The 25,913-nt window shown below is 33.5% G+C and overlaps 2 protein-coding genes across 3 annotated transcripts in view; one reads left to right on the top strand and one right to left on the bottom strand.

Moving 5' to 3' along the window:
* The window catches only part of LOC149772994 (uncharacterized), a 4,842-nt gene extending 2,540 nt beyond the window's left edge, over window positions 1-2,302 (bottom strand). Inside the window, exons 1-3 of the mRNA XM_089946979.1 lie at window positions 2,280-2,302; window positions 1,162-1,336; window positions 570-655 (exon numbers count right to left, since the gene is read on the bottom strand). Of these exons, the coding sequence (XP_089803105.1) occupies window positions 570-655; window positions 1,162-1,336; window positions 2,280-2,302 (284 nt within the window). The remainder of the gene's footprint in view (window positions 1-569; window positions 656-1,161; window positions 1,337-2,279) is intronic.
* The window catches only part of LOC149772993 (serine/threonine-protein kinase Nek9-like), a 183,278-nt gene that overhangs the window by 41,237 nt on the left and 116,128 nt on the right, over window positions 1-25,913 (top strand). For both annotated transcript variants that reach the window (XM_089946952.1, XM_089946951.1), the window contains exons 10-14: window positions 2,559-2,673; window positions 12,274-12,348; window positions 14,536-14,598; window positions 20,098-20,242; window positions 23,910-24,110. In XM_089946952.1, coding sequence (XP_089803078.1) covers window positions 2,559-2,673; window positions 12,274-12,348; window positions 14,536-14,598; window positions 20,098-20,242; window positions 23,910-24,110 — 599 coding nt within the window. The remainder of the gene's footprint in view (window positions 1-2,558; window positions 2,674-12,273; window positions 12,349-14,535; window positions 14,599-20,097; window positions 20,243-23,909; window positions 24,111-25,913) is intronic.

The following is a 25,913-nucleotide window of genomic DNA, read 5'->3' as shown; positions in this document are numbered from 1 at the left end:
GTGGATTTAAATTAAACAAATACTGGATGTGAGTAACAAATACTGGATGTGAGTGTAACAAATGCTGGATGTGAATCTAACAAATACTGGATGTGAGTGTAACAAATAATGGATGTGAGTGTAACAAATAGTGGATGTGAATGTAATAAATACTGGATGTGAGTGTAACAAATACTGGATGTGAGTATAACAAATTCTGGATGTGAGTGTAACAAATAATGGATGTTAGTGTAACAAAAAGTGTATGTGAATATAACAAATACTGGATGTGAGTGTAACAAATGCTGGATGTGAGTAACAAATACTGGATGTGAATCTAACAAATACTGGATGTAAGTGTAACAAATACTGGATGTGAATGCAACAAGTATTGGATGTGAGTGTAACAAATACTGGATGTGAGTGTAAGAAATACTAAAGGTGAATGTAACAAATACTGGATGTGAGTGTAACAAATAATGGATGTGAGTGTAACAAATAGTGCATGCGAATGTAACAAATACTGGATGTGAGTGTAACAAATACTGGATGTGAATGTAATAAATATTGGATGTGAGTGTAACAAATACTGGATGGCAGTGTAACAAATTCTGGATATGAGTGTAACAAATACTGGATGTGAATATAAAAATACTGGATGTGAGTGTAACAAATACTAATGTGAATGTAATAAATATTGGATGTGAGTTTAACAAATACTGGATGGGAGTGTAACAAATTATGGATGTGAGTATAACAAATAATGGATGTGAGTGTAACAAATAGTGGATGTGAATCTAACAAATACTGGATGTGAGTGTAACAAATACTGGATGTGAGTGTAACAAATAAAGGAAGTGAGTGTAACAAATAGTGGATGTGAATATAACAAATACTGGATGTGAGTGTAACAAATACTGGATGTGAGTGTAACAAATAGTGGATGTGAATGTAACAAATACTGGATGTGAATGTAATAAATTCTGGATGAGAGTGTAACAAATACTTGATGTGAGTATGACAAATTCTGTATGTGAGTGTAACAAATAATGGATGTGAGTGTAACAAATACTGGATGTGAACATAACAAATACTGGATGTGAGTGTAACAAAAAATGGATGTGAGTGTAACAGATAGTGGATGTGAATGTAACAAATACAGGATGTGAGTGTAACAAATACTGGATGTGAGTGTAACAAATACTTGATGTAAGTGTAACAAATACTGGATGTGAATGCAACAAGTATTGGATGTGAGTGTAACAAATACTGGATGTGAGTGTAGCAAATACTGGATATGAATGTAACAAATACTGGATGTGAGTATAACAAATTCTGGATGTGAGTGTAACAAATACTGGATGTGAGTGTAACAAATAATGGATGTGAGTGTAACAAATAGTGGATGTGAGTGTAACAAATAATGGATGTGAGTGTAACAAATAGTGGATGTGAATGTAACAAATACTGGATGTGAGTGTAACAAATACTGGATGTGAATGTAACAAATACTGGATGTGAGTGTAACATACTGGATGTGAGTGTAACAAATTCTGGATGTGAATGTAACAAATAATGGATGTGAGTGTAACAAATAGTGGATGTGAATATAACAAATACTGGATGTGAGTGTAACAAATACTGGATGTGAGTGTAACAAATAGTGGATGTGAGTGTAACAAAAAGTGGATGTGAATATAACAAATACTGGATGTGAGTGTAATAAATATTGGATGCGAGTGTAACAAATAGTGGATGTGAATCTAACAAATACTGGATGTGAGTGTAACAAATAGTGGATGTGAATGTAACAAATACTGGATGTGAGTGTAACAAATACTGGATGTGAATGTAATAAATACTGGATGTGAGTGTAACAAATACTGGATGTAAATCTAACAAATACTGGATGTAAGTGTAACAAATACTGGATGTGAATGCAACAAGTATTGGATGTGAGTGTAACAAATACTGGATGTGAGTGTAACAAAGACTGGATGTGAGTGTACTCTCCGACCTACTTGCTGAATGAGCTGGCTCTGTATTGGATTAATATTTCCATAAAGAAAAAACTATTTTTTTCCATTAAGACTTCTCACAACTCTTGCTGGTAGGTTCAGTAATATTTACCATTTGTTCAAGGTTTTAAGAATGAAAAAAATTCATAAAAATGACACATTCTGCAGTTTTCATTCTTACATAATAATGAAAATAGTCCAGAAAGATCAAAGTGTATATTGTTAACCAATGATACTTGCCCATCAACATATGTTGTAATAACAGAACTTGATCGTACTTACTGTAAAAGCAAGTATCTTTTCATATAGAATAATGGCCAGTTTCATTTTGGAGTTCTGATAATATAAACAATTTATTTTGGTTGCAGGTATGATCATTCACGTAATCTAACCAGAAAAAGGTCAATGCAGGTAGAACCAAATGATGACAAAGTAGGGTAGTTCATTTGTCAGATGAGTGGCAACTTGACAATGATTCAAATGGCAACTTGATGTTGATTCAGATTATAAAATCACAAAAATATGATCATAAGTGTAGTTAACACAGTTAATTTATTTCAGAGACCTGGAGAAGAAAGTCTATGAGCTGAATTCGGGATCAAGGAAGGCACGTCTTCAGTCAGCAATATCAGTGTCAGAGACAGTCGTTCCAGTTGTTAAGAATAAAGTGACAGAGGTAGGTATTATTTATCTTTTGTCCAGTGGTATGAGCATAGTTCTTAATCATAATTATTACGTTAGTATGTATGGTCATCTAATGCAAAGAGTTCCCTCCTTACCTCAGCAATATTGTACTTAGTTAAGTTCAAAATATTTTTAGTCACATTTATCATTCTGGTCACCATCTCCCATCAACAGAAACCTCATATTTAAAAGTGTAAGATATCTCGTTTTCATAATGTGTGCTGAATGAATATACTGAGTGAATGGAAATATATGTAAAAAAAAATTTCAAATTAATTCAATAGTGTTACAGATATGTCTGGTTGTATTCAAACATTTGTGTTGGAAGTCAGGGCTATGAGAGTCATCCTGGTATATGGTTGTATTCAAACATTTATGGTGGAAGTCTGGGCTATGAAAGTCATCATGGTGTAAGGTTGTACTCAAACATTTTTGTTGGAAGTCTGGGCTGTGAAAGTCATTATTGTGTATGGTTGTATTCAAACATTTATGTTGTAAGTCTGGGCTATGAGAGTCATCCTGGTATATGGTTGTATTCAAACATTTATGTTGGAAGTCTGGGCTATGAGAGTCATCCTGGTATATGGTTGTATTCAAACATTTATGTTGGAAGTCTGGGCTATGAAAGTCATCATGGTGTAAGGTTGTATTCAAACATTTGTATTGGAAGTCTGGGCTATGAAAGTCATCCTGGCATAAGGTTGTATTCAAACATTTGTATTGGAAGTCTGGGCTATGAAAGTCATCCTGGTATGTGGTTGTATTCAAACATTTATGTTGGAAGTCTGGGCTATGAAAGTCATCATGGTGTAAGGTTGTACTCAAACATTTTTGTTTGAAGTCTGGGCTATGAAAGTCATCATTGTGTAAGGTTGTATTCAAACATTTGTGTTGGAAGTCTGGGCTATGAAAGTCATCATGGTGTAAGGTTGTACTCAAACATTTTTGTTTGAAGTCTGGGCTATGAAAGTCATCATTGTGTAAGGTTGTATTCAAACATTTGTGTTGGAAGTCTGGGCTATGAGAGTCATCATGGTGTATGGTTGTATTCAAATATTTGTGGTGGAAGTCCGGGCTATGAAAGTCATCATGGTGTATGTTTGTATTAAAACATTTGTGTTTGAGGTCTAGGCTATAAAAGTCATCATGGTGTATGGTTGTATTCAAACATTTGTGTTTGAAGTCTGGGCTATGAAAGTCATCATGGTGTATGCTTGTATTCAAACATTTGTGTTGGAAGTCTGGGCTATGAAAGTCATCATTGTGTAAGGTTGTATTCAAACATTTGTGTTGGAAGTCTGGGCTATGAAAGTCATCCTGGTGTATGGTTGTTTTCAAACATTTGTGTTGGAAGTCTGGGCTATGAAAATCATCATGGTGTAAGGTTGAACTCAAACATTTTTGTTGGAAGCCTGGGCTATGAAAGTCATCATGATGTAAGGTTGTATTCAAACATTTGTGTTTGAAGTCTGGGCTATGAAAGTCATCATGGTGTATGCTTGTATTCAAACATTTGTGTTGGAAGTCTGGGCTATAAAAATCATCATGGTGTAAGGTTGTACTCAAACATTTTTGTTGGAAGCCTGGGCTATGAAAGTCATCATGATGTAAGGTTGTACTCAAACATTTGTGTTGGAAGTCTGGGCTATGAAAATCATCATGGTGGACATAATTGTGACATTACTAAGTTATATCCAGTCGTTTGCCAATATTTTGGTATACTGATTCAATGTTGCCATAAAATTCCTTTTGGAACTCTTAAAAAGTCACATAGTTGTTAAAAAATTATTGTAAATAATGTAGATGAATCCATATGGAGATCACAAAACACCAGCTTATATGACTGTCAGATTTATGCAACCTATTATTACTTACTGTTTTTCATTTAGGTAAGATAACTATGCATGATTCATTACGTGAAGTTTAAATTATATTGAAATACTCTGAGACATGGCTGTGATGTGTACTTTTTCATATGAAACCAAATTATGGCCAAATTGATGGCAACCTTTCATTGACTATCAAAACTTTATTAATTTCATCAGACTGTTATCTTGAAGCATAACTAGTACTGACTAGACAACATCACATGTATGGACAATTACTGCTTTCACAGTTGAAGAGCTTAGAAATATGATGACATCTTGTGCATCAGCAAAGTCATTGATTGCAGGAAAGAAATTGAGAAATTATCCCTTACAAAGGTACTAAAAAGTAAACTTTTGGCAAATTCTGGATTTCAAAAATTTTTACACTCATGCAGCAGAGTCCCAGATCTGATTTGCTTTGTTACTTGCCTATATCTTTGTCAATTGGATATTTTAAAATTTAGTTGAGTAAAGAAATAAATTTACACATCAGTATTGTGTTTAATTGGGTAAAAAGAACACAAAAACAGTACTAACATAATTTTTATTTGACATTAATGATATTTAAATCTCAAGTTAATCACATATTATCATCATCATCATTGATGATAAGCCATTTACTCTTGCATTATCAGAAAGTTTAAGGGCTGACATGATTTCTGTCATGTCTTTGCATGACTGGCATCATCATTAGTTTGTATGCAGTTTGACTTCCTCTCCCAACTGCCATGGTTACATTTACATGCCAGTAATAAGGCATCAGAAAGAAATATCCATATCCAGTATTGGCTTTCACTGATCTGATTGCATACACACACACACATTCACACACACACACATATATATTTAACATGGCTCAGCTGGAATAGATTCCAGCCATTCAATATATATCAGGTTTAGGATGCATGTGTTTAAAGACTCTCACCAATGAAGCCACTACAGAATGCATAAATAGCTGCTAATGCAACCATCTTGTTCATGACATGAGATTTTATTTTTACATTTTATATATAGCCCCGTGTCCTCTGTTGAAAAAATGTAGACTCACCTGTTTTATATATAGCCTCGTGTCCTCTGTTTAAAAAAATGTAGACTCACTCGTTTTATATATAGTTATATGTCCTCTGTTGAAAAAATGTAGACTCACCCATTTTATACATAGCCCCGTGTCCTCTGTTGAAAAAATGTAGACTCACCTGTTTTATATATAGCCTCATGTCCTCTGTTTAAAAAATGTAGACTCACTCGTTTTATGTATAGTCTCATGTCCTCTGTTGAAAAAATGTAGACTCACCCATTTTATACATAGCCCCGTGTACTCTGTTGAAAAAATGTAGACTCACCTGTTTTATATATAGCCTCATGTCCTCTGTTAAAAAAATGTAGACTCACCTGTTTTATATAGCCTCATGTCCTCTGTTGAAAAAATGTAGACTCACCCATTTTGTTAAAAGAGCGTATAGTGTATCATCAGATATATAGAGCTGTAGTGGCTAGATTTATATCAGGAATCGAAAGGACAAGGTTCAGTATGGGCTGATTTTGGCCCAAAGTAGTAATAAATAAAAGTGTAAAAGTATTCGTTATCTTAATGCCATAGCAAATATATATCAACGGTAACATATATACACATGATATAATGAAATAGTGCAAAATTAACAGTTAATTTTGTTGCTAAATAGGTCTGTGTTGAATCAAAAACTCAAATTTTGTCAGATCTCTGCCTTCATAATGTCCTAAAAAACTAACAGTGCATTCAAGAACACGTCAATTTTTTGGTAGAAGATACTTTTTGTAAACATCTAACTATACAAATTTCATGTACATTCTCATTTGCGCTGATCATTAACGAGCAGGAAAATGAAAACAAACTGCAAAACTTGGACCATAAGCCATTTCATTGCCAATGAAGTTTAGGGTTTCACTTAACAGTAATACCAAATGTCATTTTATGTTTCTTTATTGTTGTTGTTGTTGTTGTTGTTGTAGGGTTTAATGCCATTTTTCAGCACACGATAGGCTATACATGGCGGCCAGTATTAATGGTGGAGGAAGAACCCGGGAAAACCCCGGAAAGAACCACCGACCCACGAGAAGCTACTGGCAAGCTTTCTCACATACCCACATTAGCCGAATCCGAGACTCGAACCCACGCAGACAGAGGTGAGATGGCAGTGATCCGTAACGGAGAGTGCTTTAGACCACACGGCCACTCGGGGCCCCCTATGTTTCTTTAAACAAAGTTGATGATCAAAATGTCAGTTTTTACAGTGTATTTGTATAATTGATTATATTTTTTCTTTTCTTTTTCTGTTCCTGGTTGCATTTTGAGGCCTTCTTTAGTGCAAATCATAATGAGAATATTTGCATGAGATATTCTAAATAAAGAAGTCATGCATTGAGGATTGATGTTCACTGCCAAAACAAAATGAAGCCGCCGATAATGCTATTTTTGATTAAAATTGTTTATTAAATTAGAAGTAAAATCTTCTTGTATTTTTTCATTTCTTGATCATATTTAGTTGCATTTCTTTATTTATGTTATACTCTTCTGTGATATAAATATATTATCTGTTGGCACTCAGGCAAGCAGGATCACAAATGAATATCAATGAAAATCACACCCGTACATTAAAGTTATGAAAATGGCACTGAATCCAGTAAGAAAAATATTAAATATATTAGTACATAGCATTTATTATCATTCGTAGACTGGAGTTAAATTAGAATTACCCAGCTGCCAACACATTATAGCACAAACTATTAATTGCAGCAATTATCAAAGAAATATTTATTGAAGAAAGGGATTATTGTACAATTTATTTACCTTTATTGCAATAGTATTTATAAAATAAGTATTTTTAAATAAAAAACCCAAACTAAAAGCAGATAATCAAAGATTTGTATATATATCTATTACACTAAGGAATCTCAACAGACCATTTAATTATTTTTATATATATAGTAGTATACATATTTTGTTTAATTTTCCAACTTGATCTGTACATGTGTCTTGCATTTGTACACGTGTGAGTATGGGCACCCACAAACTAAAATCTTCTCAGTACCTGACATAATCGTCCAACATAGTTGCTGCATTATTTCAGATTGAACGATAAATTAATATACTGATTTCAGCGTAAAATTGGGTGTTGATTATATTTATCCTCAAGTATATTGCTCTTTTTAAAAGAAAGACCAGATGCTCAAAAACTCAATGTCATGTCTGAGAGAGTGTGCCCATGTTTATAAATTCTTCTTCTGAATGGATTCCCAATCAAGGCACCAGAATAACCTGTCTACCGTTTTATTCTGAATGGATTCCCAATCAACACACCAGAATAATCCATCTGCTGTTTTCTTCTTATTTTCTTTATTTTCATTCTGGCATCACATATATAAAATAAGAAAATGGTGCCATCCACTCATTGTTTTCAAAAACAATATATATCAAATTATTAATAGAATAAACTATAAACTTTCCACACTGATACATTACACAAAACTGCTTTCATCACTAATGTTCTGAACATTTGGTTTTGATACACTGAAGCAACAGATGGGTATTGTTACTGCACAAAATATCTGCGGCTTTGGGGTGTTTATTTATAGTAAAAAAATACCCACATTGTTATTCTGTGGTAATCAAGTCAAGGCTACGATTAGTCATTGTTAAACATAAACATCGGCATAACTTTTCAAATGAAAATGAAAACTTGTATCAGAGGTAATCAGACCTACTTAACAAAATTATATACATCATTTAGTCAATGTTTCATAACAAAAAGACATTGTTTCATACTGTCATTGAGTATTAGGCATACTGTGTACAAATGCAGAATTTTAGGTTTATCTCCTTTGGCAGTCAACTTTGTCAGGGCATGTTATGCATACTATGTAAAATCCATGAAAATAGGTTCCACAACATAGGAGAAAACTGTTAGTTTTTTAATAGTATATTTTCTTTATTAAAAGCTATCCTGGAGAAGAATTCAGTAAAATACATATTTTGGGGCAAGAGTACCTCTTCTTTTGATTTCATGGGAATCTGTTCAGAGGCCAAAACTGACCTTTATCAAACCTTGTACTTTTATTGCTAATCACAATACATGTCTCTTTTTTTAAGAATGGACAAAAAAGGAAAAAATTCACAAACATTAGTCAGATTAGTCTATTTCATCATTGGCCGTCTTGGAAAAGAGTTGCCAGTGGCTATTTTGGCCAAGGCTAATCAAACCATAACATAAAATCTACAGTGATATGCAACATGACACTCTTATTATGAAAAAAAATGGAGCTAACGCCATTTACAGGCCTTGGTACATCTATACTGGAGTAAATTTAATGAGAAATGTTGTTTTTGCGCTTGTACATTTTTTTCTTAGAATTGTAGAATCTAAAATAAAAAGACATTTTACTGTTTAGATAAATACAGTTGCAAGAATTTATTGTAGAAAACCAAAAAAATCCAAGTAAACTTTTTTGTTTAATGGAAAAAGATCATACAGTTTTGAAAGAGAATTAAAATGCAGAAACTATATAGAAAAGGTCCAAAAGAAACAAAACAATGAAGTTGTTTGGCCTTTGTTTTTAATTAGTAATAACTTAAAAGTATTTACTTGTAATAGTCAAGGTTAAAAAACTGTTCTCTTGGTTAGAAGGGAGGTTTGGAATTCAAGGGACCAAAGACTTACACAGTAAGAATATCAAAGTGTGAAGATTGTGGTAGATCTCTGTCAAGACTTTCATTTCATGTAAAGGAGTTTGACACCAAAAATCATTGCAAGTTGAGGGAGAATGTCATTACTGAATGTTTTTCTATTTAATTCTCATTAATTTAATTCTTGCTAATGTTTTATTGCCTGAGGCAAAATAATGTATATTTTATATTCTCAAGACCTATTACATTAGGTATCGCCTGGATGGATCAGTGTTTGATTCCGTCGCCTAGCTGCAAAAACAAAGATGCTAGAAAGACTCATCATTGAAGCACTCTTTGCAGATGACTGTGCCCTCATGGCCCATGAAGAGACTCACCTACAGGCAATCATAGACAGATTTTCTGAAGCCTCCAACTTATTTGGACTCAAAATCAGCCTAGGAAAGACAGAAGTCCTCTTCCAGCCCACCCCAAACACTGTCCCCTCACAACCCTGTATCACCATTGGCGACACGCAGCTGAAGAATGTGGACAGTTTCAAATACCTTGGCAGCACAATATCTAGTGACGGCTCCCTGGACAAAGAAACCACTGCGAGGATCCAAAAAGCCAGTCAAGCACTCAGACGAGTTTGAACCAAGGTTTTGCAGCACAAGGACATACGCCTGTCAACAAAGATGAAAGTGTACAATGCAGTTGTCCTCACGTCTCTTTTATGGCTGTGAAACGTGGACACTCTACCGAAGACATATCAGTCAGTTGGAACAATTCCATCAGCGATCCCTGAGATCCATTATGCGGATCAAGTGGCAGGACCGAATCACCAACCAGGAAGTCCTTGACAGAGCCAACACAACAAGCTTCGAAGCCAAACTAATCCAGGCCCAGCTTCGTTGGACTGGCCATATCATCTGCATGGGTCAAAGCAGAATCCCAAAGCAGTTGTTCTATGGCGAGCTAGCCCAGGGAAACTGAAACCAAGGCCGCCCTCATAAGAGGTACAAAGACAACCTCAAGATGAACATCAAATGGACAGACCTCCAACCCCGCCAGCTCAAGCTCGCTGCCTTAGACAGAAGCCATTGGCGAGCGCTGACCAGAAAAGCCTGTTCCACCTTTGAGGATGACTGCCGCCAGCGTCTTGCTGCAACTCGGGAGAGACATCACAGAACTGTATCACAAATACCACCAACCACCGGTGTCCCATGCCCCACCTGCAACCGCCTGTGTGCATCGGAATTTGGACTCAGGAGCCACATGCGCGTCCACCGTTGATTGAGATCGCACAACTTGTCTTCCTCGACTCAAGAGACTTCCATTATGTTATTATGATCATATACCACAAGAGTTTATGGGATGGCATCTGTTTCATCATCCACTGTTCATATATCCTTTGTTTGTTATCACCACTAAACCTAAACTATTTATACTTTACACACACATTCATCACAAGGTCTAGTTGGTCCTCAGTCGAAATGGTGCTGATGGTGTTAGTCAGATATTTCGCCACAGCAGCCATATTTAAACTCTTGTTGTAGCTTTATCTCCTGAATCGTTGATTATATCAGCATATAGTTTTCACTAACAGACTTATTATTTCTAGTTGGTCCTAAAAATGAAAATGGTACCAATCTGCCATCCACAAATCAGCTACAACAGTCAGTCACCATCTTGAAAATCTTGTTGTTGCTACTTCTTTTGAATGGATGGTTACATCAACATGAGGTTTTCACTCAAAGACTTATTGTGATGTCTAGTTGGTCCTAAATGAAAAATATACCAATCTGACATCCAGTATGGTCACCACAACAGCCAGCTTGAAAATCTTGTTTTTTTTCTACTCCAGAATAGAAAGTGATAAAAACATGGATTTTCAATGGAAGGCTTATTATGATATCTGCTTGATCATAAATAAAAACAGTGCCAGTCTGATATACAGCAGTCAGCTTGAAAGTCTTTTTGATACTCCTCCATGATGGAAAGTCATGTCCCCATTGGGATTTCACCAGGAGACTTCTTATAATGTTTATTTGGTTCTAAACAAAAATGATGCCAGTCTGGTATCCAGTACAGCCACCTTGGCAGCCATCTTTAAAATCTAGTTATTCATCTCCTCCTACTGGAAAGTCATGCCAATGTGGAGTTTTCACCAGAAGGCTAATATTTATGATATCTAGTTGGTCCTGAATGAAAGTGATGCCAAGCTGACCCCAAAATATGGCTGACACAATCAAGATATTGAAAATCTTGTCACAAATTCTCCTGAATGGATGGTCATATCAACAGGGGATTTTCACCAGAAGTCTTTTAATATAAGAGTTCTCAGATGAAAATGATCTTACACCAATATCACAATGGAAATTCTTATACCCAAGGATGGATTCAACATTCAGTGGTCCAAAGGAAGATCGTATGATGAATTCATGGAAATTCCTATCTGAGAATCAGTCCCTTCGAGGGATTCTTGTGTAACTGTCAAGTTAAAAGTATCAAACAAATTTGCTAACTAGAATTCATACAAAAAGAAATTACTGGATTTTGATTTAAGCTGATAGAAGTATCTATCATCTATAAAAAATGACATCCTCCTTTGCCTGCAACATCAGTGAATTTAATTTTTTTAAATGTGTAATGAATACTGTATCCATGCCTTAAAAAAGCACATAAAGTCAGGAACACATTTCCATTATGTATTATGTGTCACATAATGTCAGGAACACATTTCCATTATGTATTATGTGTCATATAAATGTCAGGAACACATTTCCATTATGTATTATGTGTCATATAAATGTCAGGAACACATTTCCATTATGTATTATGTGTCACATAAATGTCAGGAACACATTTCCATTATGTATTATGTGTCATATAAATGTCAGGAACACATTTCCATTATGTATTATGTGTCATATAAATGTCAGGAACACATTTCCATTATGTATTATGTGTCATATAATGTCAGGAACACATAAATGTTTTTTCCATTATGTATTATGTGTCATATAAATGTTTCCAGTAAGTAATGAAACTAGTTCTATTTATTTTGATTTAATTTCGGTAGGTTTACCAGTGGGGTGGAGGCAGGGCTTTGCCACAGAAGCAGGAACTATTTGTGAAAGGGAGAAGTGTTTTTCAGGTAGCCGTTAAATTCTTGTTTGATTTCTTTAAATATTTGAATCATTTTCAGGTTTATTCATTATGCCATATATTTTTTGAAAGCAATAAAATCTGTCCTGTAAATTAGAGTGTACAGATTATAAAGATTTCTGATTTGTACAAACGTCATGTTGATGAGTTACCATACTTCTTTCAGTGTTTTAATATTTCTTCACTTTGCAGCAAGAAAACTTTATTTCATAAGAGAATTTGTAAAGTTTAGTAAGAGTCTTTGCAGGCTCTATTTCTGAATCAGCAATTAGTCACTACTTTTATTTCTGAATCAGTGTGCTACTACTTTTATTTTTAATGACTATGTTTATATCTGAACCAGTAATTAGTCAGTTCTTTTATTTCTGAATTAGTAATTAGTCAGTACTTTTATTCTGAATCAGTAATTATACACTACTTATATTTGTAAGGTTTTGTACCTTGAGTCCATTGTTTTCCTTTGCATCCATGTAAAATTACAATCATCGTTCCAACTTACAAAAATTGTACTAACAGCTCCCTTGCTTGGCCGGGCCCTGAGTGGCCAAGTGGTCTAAAGCGCTCTCCGTTACGGATCACTGCCATCTCACCTCTGTCTGCGTGGGTTCAAGTCTCAGATTTGGCCACTGTGAGTATGTGAGAAAGCTTGCCAGTAGCTTCTCATGGGTCAGTGGTTCTTTCTGGAGTTTGTCTGGGTTCTTCCTCAACCATTAATACTGGCTGCCATGTATAGCCTATCGTGTGCTGAAAAATGGCATTAACCCCACAACAACAACATATTTCTGAATCAGTGTGCTACTACTTTTATTTTTAATGACTATGTTTATTTCTGAACCAGTACTTAGTCAGTACTTTTATTTCTGAATTAGTAATTAGTCAATACTTTTATTCTGACTCAGTAATTACATGCTACTTCTATTTTTAATGTATTACATCAGCTTATGAGTAGCGATTTAACAAACTGTAAATTATAGACCCACATGGATTTGTAAGACTATTTTGTATTGAGCTTGATTTAGAACAATAAATCAAGATAAATTCTAATGAGGTTTCTACTGATATGACATAAAACAAAAAAGACATGAATTCAGCATTATTTGCAAGACATACCATTACAGCATAATATGACCACTCCAGTGGGCTAGTGGTTAGAGCATCCACCTCGGATGATGGAGGTCGTGGGTTCAATCTTGGCTGAATCATACCAAAGACTTACAAAAATGGTACTAACAGCTGCCTCACTTTCATGCTCAGCGGCATGATGCCCCAGTGCCTGACATCACTATAAACTGCCCCACTGCAGACATCGTAGAGATATGACTGAAGAATTGGTAAAGCTACATTAAAAATCCAAATCACACACACACACATACACTCACACTCACACATACAGCATAATACGCAAATACAATGGGATAAATCACATTGCATATAGGATGAAATATGAGAGAGCAAAGCACTTTTCAAAAGCAATAATTAAAGTGAATTGAATACTCAGGTAACTAAAAACACAGTGCAGGTCCTGGGGAATAGTATAAAAAGAAGTTAAATTTAAATTAAATAAAATTTAAAGCTAAACATTGCTTTATGACTAAAAACATACTGAGATGCAAATTAAACCATATTTAAAACTTTAAAAGCAGATAACGGTAGAGTACCTGATGGTAATAACACAAAGACAGTAAAATATTTGAATATCTAAAAGTATATTGGTTTTTTAAAATGTATAATCATCCAAACAATGAGGTACACATGTTTTCAGAATTTTAAGTATCTCTGGAGTCATTGACACTTTAGGGTTGGCATTTTTACATTTTGTTAGAGTTTATGGTAAGAACTTGTATAATCATCATACGCAAAATCTCAGAGCACAGTCTTGTATTTTTTCAAGTTTAGTAGCATTCTTATAACTACAGAAGTGCCAGGCTAAGAGACAGAAGTTGAAATTGGAAAGGATACATTTATGGAACTTTGTCAGTTTGAGTGTTTTTGTTTTGAACTTTTGATCAGTTTGTTTCAAGACACTTGTTTTGATGTTTACCTACAAAAAAAATCATATACATGATGTACTAGATTTCTGATGGAATATTGATTTGCTTATTTATGTGCTCATGACAATTTTTCATTCAGTGGTTTCAAATTGATATTTCCATCATGATTTTTTTTATTATTTCAGGTCACAGCAGGTCATTCACATTTTGCTGCTGTTACTGTGGAGAAAGAATTATATACTTGGGCAGTATGTTTTTTCTTTAAAACTTAAAAATTAGATCAAACAAGCAATGCTGAATACAGCTTTAAAGACTATTGTATAATTCCATCTTAAACAACGCAGTCAAGCCTTAAAAGCTAGTAAAACTTAATTCATAATTGGAATGACAGCAATCTTGTATGAATTTTTATGTGCAGTCTATACATATGTCAATTCATCTATCTGTCTGTCCACAGATCTATCTGCTTGCGACTGTATCCTTTGAAATTTTTTCTTTGATGTGATTCCAATTTTTATTTTTTTAATGGGTCACCTAAATCGCAGATTTAAAGTCATCATGAAATATAAACCAAGCTGATGTTCAAAGTGCCCCTCCTTTCCCTCCTCCACAGCGATATGTTATAAAAAGTCTCACTAGTTTTTTTGTTTGTTCTGACACCAGCAATATTCATAACGATGAGAAATATGATAGCACTTTAAGTTAAGAAAAGAAAATGTCAGTCACAGTGGGTGCCTTTTTAAAGTAGACCGCACCTTGAATAAAGTTAGTCTCTATTTATTCATGACAATATCGAACAGAAGGTATGGAATATGAAAGCACTGTTTTATCTACCGTTAGACTCTGTTCTTACTGAGTACATATGTTGTTGTAAAAGCATTTACCATGTCTGATTGAAATAGTAGTCATTTAATTAATAACAAACCTTTCACTGCGTTTTTTAAACTGCTGATTACAGGTACTACTCATCATTCAAACAGAACAAGTCATAATGTTATTACTAAACATATTTCATACCATTGTTATTACTAAACATATTTCATACCATTAGTATTACTAAATATATTTCATATCATTGTTATTACTAAACATATTTCATATCATTGTTATTACTAAACATATTTCATATCAATGTTATTACTAAACATATTTCATATCATTGTTATTACTAAACATATTTCATATCATTGTTATTACTAAACATATTTCATATCATTGTTATTACTAAACATATTTCATATCATTGTTATTACTAAACATATTTCATATCATTGTTATTACTAAACATATTTCATATCAATGTTATTACTAAACATATTTCATATCATTGTTATTACTAAACATATTTCATATCATTGTTATTACTAAACATATTTCATATCATTGTTATTACTAAACATATTTCATATCAATGTTATTACTAAACATATTTCATATCATTGTTATTACTAAACATATTTCATATCATTGTTATTACTAAACATATTTCATATCATTGTTATTACTAAACATATTTCATATCATTGTTATTACTAAACATATTTCATATCATTGTTATTACTAAACATATTTCATATCAATGTTATTACTAAACATATTTCATATCATTGTTATTACTAAACATATTTCATATCATTGTTATTACTAAACATATTTCATATCATTGTTATTACTAAACATATTTCATATCAATGTTATTACTAAACATATTTCATACCATTTGTATTACTAAATATATTTCATACCATTAGTATTACTAAATATATTTCATATCATTGTTATTACTAAACATATTTCATATCATTGTTATTACTAAACATATTTCATATCATTGTTATTACTAAACATATTTCATACCATTAGTATTACTAAACATATTTCATATCATTGTTATTACTAAACATATTTCATACCATTAGTATTACTAAATATATTTCATATCATTGTTATTACTAAACATATTTCATACCATTAGTATTACTAAATATATTTCATATCATTGTTATTACTAAACATATTTCATATCATTGTTATTACTAAACATATTTCATATCATTGTTATTACTAAACATATTTCATACCATTAGTATTACTAAACATATTTCATACCATTAGTATTACTAAATATATTTCATATCATTGTTATTACTAAACATATTTCATATCATTAGTATTACTAAATATATTTCATATCATTGTTATTACTAAACATATTTCATATCATTGTTATTACTAAACATATTTCATATCATTGTTATTACTAAACATATTTCATATCATTGTTATTACTAAACATATTTCATACCATTAGTATTACTAAATATATTTCATATCATTGTTATTACTAAACATATTTCATACCATTAGTATTACTAAATATATTTCATATCATTGTTATTACTAAACATATTTCATATCATTGTTATTACTTAACGTAATTCATACCATTAGTATTACTAAATATATTTCATATCATTGTTATTACTAAACATATTTCATATCATTGTTATTACTAAACATATTTCATATCATTGTTATTACTTAACGTAATTCATACCTGTAACTAACTGCTAAATAAAAAAATCAGCAGATCAGTCCCACTTTGTCACATGCCAAGATAATCCACATTGTATAAATTAGTTTTTAGAATATATGTTTCCAGGTTGAATATGGCATTATCTGAGAGTAAATCTCTACCGTTGATCCATTTATTTAATGGAGCAGTCCCTTGAGGAAAATATCAATCATGAAAGCATGACTTTCATTCCTCCTTGGAGATTCTTTTTACAGATGTATATCCAGAGTTACACGTGTATGTGAGTGTCCCAAACAGTGGTTATTTCCCTTTAAATGAGAAATAACCTGCCCCCATGATGTACTTAGAAAACATAGCCTGACCCCAGGAGGTACTTAGAAAACATAACCTGATCCCAGGAGGTACTTAGAAAACATAACCTGACCCCATGAGGTACTTAGAAAACATAACTTGACCCCAGGAGGTACTTAGAAAACATAACCTGATCCCAACTGTGCTGTTAAATGAATTTAGACACATAATGATGTGTGACAAAATTATTGAATAGTTTAAATATGTAAATGCAATTTTTGCAATGGAATTATATATATTATGGACTAATTGCAAACCCCGATGGTACGAAATCAGATGGGAAGTAAACGGTGTTGATACTATGTTCATGTTATATATTAGATGTTGAATTCAGACACAATGATCTGGGACAAAATTACTGAATATTGTAAATCTGTGTGCAATTTTTCAATGGAATTACATGCATTATGGATGAACTGCATGCCATGATGGCACAATAGTAAATGGTGTTGATACCCTATTCATCATATACATTAGACATGAATACATGTATATGTACCAATGAGTTTTTCTCTGAAAAAAGTAAAATACTTGTAAAACCCGACATTAACATCACCCCGATATTAACGCAATCCAATTTTTTGGACCCCAATTATCGCTTTATAGTATGGTTGCACTGTATTTCCATGAATATCAAATCACACCAAATTCATGTCTGGAAATACTGCAGTTGGTGTACACAATGAAACATCAACACCCTGATCTGACATATTCCCAGTAGATTCCAATGTCTTCGCCCAGATTCACCATCCAGATTGTCCCTGTATTAATCCATGGGTCTTCGCATTTGGGACATCAGATGATTGATCATTTTGAGATCAGATGGAATAATAAACTTCCATCTTCGTCTCATCAGTACCAGATCCTGAGGTTTGGACCATCAGTGCCTTTTCTGTCAGTTGTGAGGGTCTGTGGGCTTTTGTCTACCCACCTTCAATGGTCTTAGTACCAAATATTATACAGAAATTGAGGGGCCAGAAGTGCAAAATGATTCTGGTTGCCCTTCTCCAGTGGGACAAGTCAAAGATCATCCAGATACTTGAATTAGCAATAGATTTGCCTATGAAGATTCCAGCATGATGAAGATTCCAGCTGAATCTTTTCAAACAGCCTGAGACCCAAGTGTTCCAGCCTTGCCTGGACTGTCATCTTTTTAACTTCTGACTCTTATCAGGAGAGCCTTGCAGAATAAACTATTTGTCCCTTTGATCATGGAAATAATTGCATTAACAAGAAGGCCTTCCATTCTAAAGTGTCACATTTTCAGGACTGATGCAGAGTCAATAACACTGACTCTTGTACTGCATGTTGCTGACTTTATTCTCATTCTGTTTAAGGAGAAAAAGTTGGCACCAGTTAGTGTTAAAGGCTACCATTCTGTGATATCAAACACTTTTCTTCTTAATGTCAGTGTAGTTTGGTAATAACAGAGACCTCTCAGATTTGTTGGCAACACTGACTTGCTTTTGCCTAAATCACTTACACTATTTCCCAAATTGTTACTGGGTTCTGACTTGGCTGAATTCAAACAAATTTGAGCCCTTAGCCAGAATCTTGCTGAAGCTCCTTTCAAGCAAAACCTGTTTAATGATAGCATTAGCCTCAGCCTGCAGAGTCAGTGAATTACATTGACCCAGTCTGTCTTCTTTTTCAGTCAGATGGTTTGGCAGTCCTTATGATGCAAGCCAATTCATTGCCAAGAATAGGTTACCATCAGTGGGCAATCAGAGAAGCCATCATATGAACTCTCTCCTGTATTGACACAAGCAAGATCTGATACATGCTGTCAGTCTTTATCTAAATCAAACTGAAGTCAATTCTTTGAGCTTGAAGATATCTCTTTCTTCCAGTTAAACCTGGGAAAGAGGACACAACCTATGAAGCCCTATCATCGTGGTTGAAGTTGGTGATACATGCAGCATACACTGACTTCTTGCCAGAAATGAGTCCCCTCATGAAAATTGCTCTTATAACATCAGAGTCTTGCCTTTGACTGTAATATTGCTATCAGAGACATTGATGAGGATGTCTGCTGGCATGCACAATCAAGATTATCAAGTTTCTGTTTATGAGACTTAGGTCCACAGTGACACACTCTGGACTGGTATCCCCAGTCTCTGTTGTGCATGCTGCTAACAGACCCAGTTGACACCAACACAACCTCTGGTAGGCACCCTTGCAGGTTTTGCTAGATTTGCCAGAAAATTTTATTTAGTAAGAATTTTCTTGTTCCCAGATGTTAACTAAATCACCTCCAGTTGTTCTGTGCATAAGTTAGGGAGAGTGGGTTATGCTTCATATGGGGAATCCATCATTCTTCCCTCAAGGTTACCTGAGGTATAGGTAGAAACATTCCCTCCTCTAATTATCAATTCTCCTAACATTAATGTTATCAGAGAAGGTATTTGAAGGAGAAAGAAAAATTTTCACAAATTACATTTCTCAACTTAAAACTAGCACCACCTGTTGTGGCAAGAGAAGGTAATAGGCAATAATGATTGCCTTTGTCTTAATAATATAGACAGATATAGACAGAAAGGATGAATTTCATCTTTTTGAGAAGACTGGATGTAGGAGGCAGTAGGGCTCATATTTCTAACAATTATTCTATAGGAAACAATTTACTTAAAAATTCGAGATTTTTTAACGAAACAATGAAATTTGATATTCAATCAATTTAAAATGATTCAAAATGTGTAATGATTTATCTTTGTCAGTACATGTATCTATCTTTTTCTCTACTCACTGATTGAACTGCTATTTTCATTTTTATCACAGCCCTCCAAACCAGTCTTTCTGCATGTTCATTTACTTATTAAATTTACTTTCCAGTGACATTTTGATTGACATGCTATTTCAGAATGTTCAGGATGGGTCCAGTATTGTCGGACAGTTAGGACATGGGGATACTGCTGCATACAAAACTCCCAAGAAAGTGGAGGCACTTGAAGGTATAGGCGTTATAAGGGTTGAATGTGGAGAGGACTTTACCATCTGTCTTTCAGGTAACAAGAGTTCATACATGAAGAATGTTTTCATTTTCTTAAGCTCAGGATCTTGATTGTGGCTAAGTTTGATTTCAGTTATTTTCATGGGTATCAGCTGTCATAGTTTTTGCAAGACATACAGAATGACCTACCATATATACTCAGTTATAAGTCTGATCCAACTGCAGTACATGCTGCATAGACCTTAATCTACCTGTGCATTATGCGGTGTCAGGTCAGAGCCTATATTTTTTGCAGTTTGACCCAACTTATAAGTAAGTATATATAATAATATAGTTTGTGAATTGGGGTAGGAGTCCTATTTATTTCTTTAGATGGATCATTGTTGGGTCTTTAATGTTCTGGCTCCACAACAAAATTGTTAATTTACATGATATGCCATAAATCTACTCAGCCGTTGTGCTCTTTACCCAAACATTTGAAATCTAGTCACTTTGCCACTAGATTCGGATATCCATTCAGATAAATTAGTCCCCAAATCTGTATTGATATCGATGGATAGTTTGGGGGTCGGATATCACCTATTCATAAAGCTGAGCAATTATTGCAGACAGGTCTGCACATTTTTATTAGTTTTAGACACCTGCTGGTATTTCATGCAGATCTTGAGTCATGGTAAGTTAATGAGGTCTTTTGGTGGTCTGTACAACATATATTTTTGATGGGATCCAGTGTATGACAATTTGTAAATCCAGCTCTGCCTGCCATCACCATTTTGAATTATCGATTTACATCATTGGATAATTGCTTATTCCATCAATATCAAGGAACTAGTTGGATGCCTCTTCGCACATTCACATTGTTATGCTCATGTCACTTAATTTATATTTTGGCTGTCACGTGATAAATATGTCATCATGTGATTATTATTATGTGTCAAATTACAAAATGGTCCAACTAATTTTACACTGTAACTCTGATTGCTGAGAACACTGTCAATAAATCGGACCATTTTGTAATTTCATGCATATTTTATCCATGATAATCATCATATGATGTGATATTAATCATGTGATAATCACATGATAAATCCCTAGATGTTTGAAGTTGTATCTACACTGCTCCCTTGTTTTTGCTTGCCAGGATAACTTGTAAAGCCACTTATAACACAGGAGCAAGTCCCAATTTTCTGATAAAAAATCCCCCCAAAAGGCCTTTATTTACTGAATGTGAATAAAATTTATATCAAAATTAGTCTCTTAAACCTTGATATATTGCCTGTTTTATAACTGAAAAGGGCAGTTATTGCCTGGAAATTTGAATCAACATCATGAAATGTGCAACTTTTAATAATATAATATTTATTTTGTTAAAATTTTCATTTTAAACTCAGTACACTGTATATAACCATGTATGATGAAATATTCATCAGCTTTGAATTAATGTAGTAATGCCTGCACATGATAATACTTTGTGAAATTTTTTTAAGAATTATTTGAAAATAAAAGTGCCAATTAAATACTTCTTGCAGGTAAAATTCATGTTTCAGTTTTATCTTTTAATTGTTCAATGTAATCATTGTGTATAGATGTCCTCTTGCATTCAAATATGAAAGGGTCAATCAACCAACACAGTGATGCCCACACACATGAAAGGGTCAATCAACCAACACAGTGATGCCCACAAACATGAAATGATAAATTAACCAACACATTGATGCCCACACACATGAAAGGGTCAATCAACCAACACAGTGATGCCCACACACATGAAAGGGTCAATCAACCAACACAGTGATGCCCACAAACATGAAATGATCAATTAACCAACACATTGATGCCCACACACATGAAAGGTTCTATCAACCAACACAGTGATGCCCACAAACATGAAATGATCAATCAACCAACACAGTGATGCCCACAAACATGAAAGGGTCAATCAACCAGCACAGTGATGCCCACAAACATTTTCTTGAGAACTTGATTATGTTTTTGACTATATTTTGATCTCTGGCTTGTGGAAGTGTTTTTTGTATTGTTACAAAGTAGGCCTGCTTTATATTATCATATTAATGACATCTTTTGTTTTGGTTTCAAATCAAGTAAAGAGGGTTAAAATAATGAAATTATGAAGCATGCAAGAGAGCTTACTATCAAAGTTATGTGTTGAGTCATCCCATTTCAAATTGAGCAATCTTAGACTGTTTTAAATATTATTATGTAGGTAACATAAATAAAATATTTAACATTAATCAGTAGTTTATCCTATTCATTTGCAAATGTGATCAGGTTAATGAGGGAACCCAGCAAATGGCATATTTAGTGCATGAAAAACTTAATTTCACAGAAAGGGTTCATTATGGTTAAGCGAGTTTCAGAGTTTGAAGGAAACTTAAAATCCCAAAATTTGCACTCAGAGGTTTGTTCATTATGTGCAGAAATGTCACTATTGCAATGAAATCATGGCATCCAAATTTTACTAAAACAACAAAAATCCAGTTTACATGTTTCTTTGAAGGAATATCAGACATTTTTAACAAAAAGAATCTTATTTTGTTTTGAATCGACAAAAGACTAGAATGTATTTGCATACATTTGGAAAACAGTGGTTTAATGCACAGTGTTTACACTGGTACATGTGTGATGTGTGTTGAAAGCTCTTAAAGTGATGTTTTTTATTTTTTTTAGGTATTAGTTGAAAGTAAAGGTAATTTGTATAGTCAACAACTTCATTAGTAAAAAATAATATTTATTACGAGTTATTCCAAAAGCAATTACGAAATGAGTATTCATCTTCTTACTCCACCCCCTCTCTTGTCACTATTGATATCCATCCTTTCTTACATTTTCAATGATCCTTTTGTAACTCCACCCTTGGTTATGTTGTAGTCTATGTTTTAGGACCCTTTTGTGTGTGAATTCCCATGACAGGTTTAATTGGATACTCATTTTTATTGATTTAACAACCCAGTGTAACCATATAATTCAAATTGGCAACAGTATTTAAGGTTGTGTTATTCCACTTGGATTTGCAACTTGTCATACATTGGGTTTGATCTGGAAATATGCCGTACAGAACACCAACAGGCCCTTTAATAGACTGTAGCTCAAGCACCAAGATAGTCTAAAAATTGTCAATATGTCTACTGATGTGTTGCGAATAGTTCTGTCAGCACTAATTGCTCGCTTTTTGAATACATAGGATCACACCCCCAAACTACCCATCAATAACAGTACAGGTTTGGGGCCTGGTTTATTGGACTACCAAACATCTTGCAGTATAAGGATCTTTCTATTATTTGTATGAGCTTTTAAAATAAATGATTTTATTTAATTCCAGTTATAGTTTTGATTTTGGAGTTTTATTATTGAGAATACATTTTGTGCTTTGAATGTTGTTCTTTTACTTCCGTTGTCAACATCTACAATATTTCAGTAATATCGCAAATTCTGATTATCCAAAACCTTTTTTCAGTTGTCTGATAATTTTCTATATTGAAATCTGTTGTACTTGTATCGGAGTTGGCTTAATTTGGTATTGAAGTTATATTTTAAAACATAAAAAATGACTGTAGATAAAACTTCTGAGTATTCATAGATGACTACTCACCATTACAAATACATGCATTGTGTACAATGAAATTTTGAAATCAGAAAAATTGCTTAAACCACAGTCCTGCCATGTAATATTAATTGTTAATGCATTCATTGCTTTTCCACAGATGAGGGTCAACTCTATGCATTTGGATCAGATTACTATGGATGCATGGGTTGTGATAATCAGGAGGGGGATGAGGTCTTGACACCTATTCTCATCAATTTCTTTAGCGATAAGTTTGTCCAGGAGATGGCCTGTGGGGACAATCATGTAGTTGCACTCACCAAAGATGGAGAGGTCTACACGTGGGGATGTGGGGAGTTTGGTAATGTAAAATATTCTTTAAATCTGTTAGGATTAATTGAACTAGGAAAACTAATTGTGTCATCATTTGACTCAGTCATTTTAAATGACTTTAAAAGTTTGTAGATTTAGAATTGACATGAGGATGAACTGGTTATGGTCAGATGTGTAAGAATATTGTTTTCATTTACTTTCTAAAACCTACAGTAACCATTATATCATAAACTGGCTATGGTAAAATATGAAGCTGTGTAAGGACCGACTATGAATGTCATAGTATTAGTAAATCTTCTCACCATTAAACTAAGTGTTGACTTGAGGCACAGTGACAACTTTTATGTTATTTATAAATTTTCTCCAGCTTATAAATAGAAATTAGATGAGAAATACACCACCCGCATGACCTGAAATTTTGTAATTTAGGCATTAGAAATTGGTATACTAGAGATTTAGATACGTTTAAACATTGGAAGTGGGTGTAATTGTCATTTAACATTGAAAATAGGTGTAATTGTGATTTAAACACATTTAAACATGGGAAATAGGTGTAATTGTAATTTAAACACATTTAAACATGGGAAATGGATGTAATTGTGATTTAGACATTGGAAATGGGTGTAATTATGATTTAGACATTGGAAATGGGTGTAATTGTGATTTATTTAAACAAATTTAAACATTGGAAATGGGTGTAATTGTGATTTAAACACATGTAAACATGGGAAATGGGTGTAATTGTGATTTAGATCTTGGAAATGGGTGTAATTGTGATTTAGACATTGGAAATGGGTGTAATTGTGATTTAAACAAATTTAAACATGGGAAATGGGTGTAATTGTGATTTAAACACATTTAAACATGGGAAATGGGTGTAATTGTGATTTAGATCTTGGAAATGGGTGTAATTGTGATTTAAACATTGGAAATGGGTGTAATTGTGATTTAAACAAATTTAAACATGGGAAATGGGTGTAATTGTGATTTAAACACATTTAAACATGGGAAATGGGTGTAATTGTGATTTAGATCTTGGAAATGGGTGTAATTGTGATTTATACATTGGAAATGGGTGTAATTGTGGTTTAAACAAATTTAAACATGGGAAGTGGGTGTAATTGTGATTTAAACACATTTAAACATGGAAAATGAGTGTAATTGTGATTTAGATCTTGGAAATGGGTGTAATTGTGATTTAAACATTGGAAATGGGTGTAATTGTGATTTAAACAAATTTAAACATGGGAAATGGGTGTAATTGTGATTTAAACATGGGAAATGGGTGTAATTGTGATTTAGATCTTGGAAATGGGTGTAATTGTGATTTAGATACATTTAACACTGGAAACGGGTGCAATTGTGATTTAAACACATTTAAACATGGGAAATGGGTGTAATTGTGATTTAAACAAATTTAAACATGGGAAATGGGTGTAATTGTGATTTAGACATGGGAAATGGGTGTAATTGTGATTTAGATCTTAGAAATGGGTGTAATTGTGATTTAGACATTGGAAATGGGTGTAATTGTGATTTAGACATTGGAAATGGGTGTAATTGTGATTTAGATCTTGAAAATGGGTGTAATTGTGATTTAGACGTTTAAATAATTGTGCTTTAAATACAATTTTGTCCAGGCTTCTTCCAATTCTAATTGATAGTGACTTGGATTTGTAATGTCAGCTTTCTGTTTCATATTCTTGGAAGTTTCTGCAGTTCTTGTGCCAGCTGCATTTTTAGCTCTCGTTTGGTGCCATCACTGATACCATCCTTTAATGACTCTAAAACCCATGATTGTGATATAGAAAACATCTTTTGGGGAGATGGT

Source organism: Sinohyriopsis cumingii, unplaced genomic scaffold (assembly GCF_028554795.1).
Source record: "Sinohyriopsis cumingii isolate HCF-2022 unplaced genomic scaffold, ASM2855479v2 utg000938l, whole genome shotgun sequence".
Lineage (NCBI taxonomy): Eukaryota > Metazoa > Mollusca > Bivalvia > Unionida > Unionidae > Sinohyriopsis > Sinohyriopsis cumingii.
Note: the sequence above shows the minus strand (reverse complement) of the source record. Positions and strands in the feature narration are given on the sequence as shown.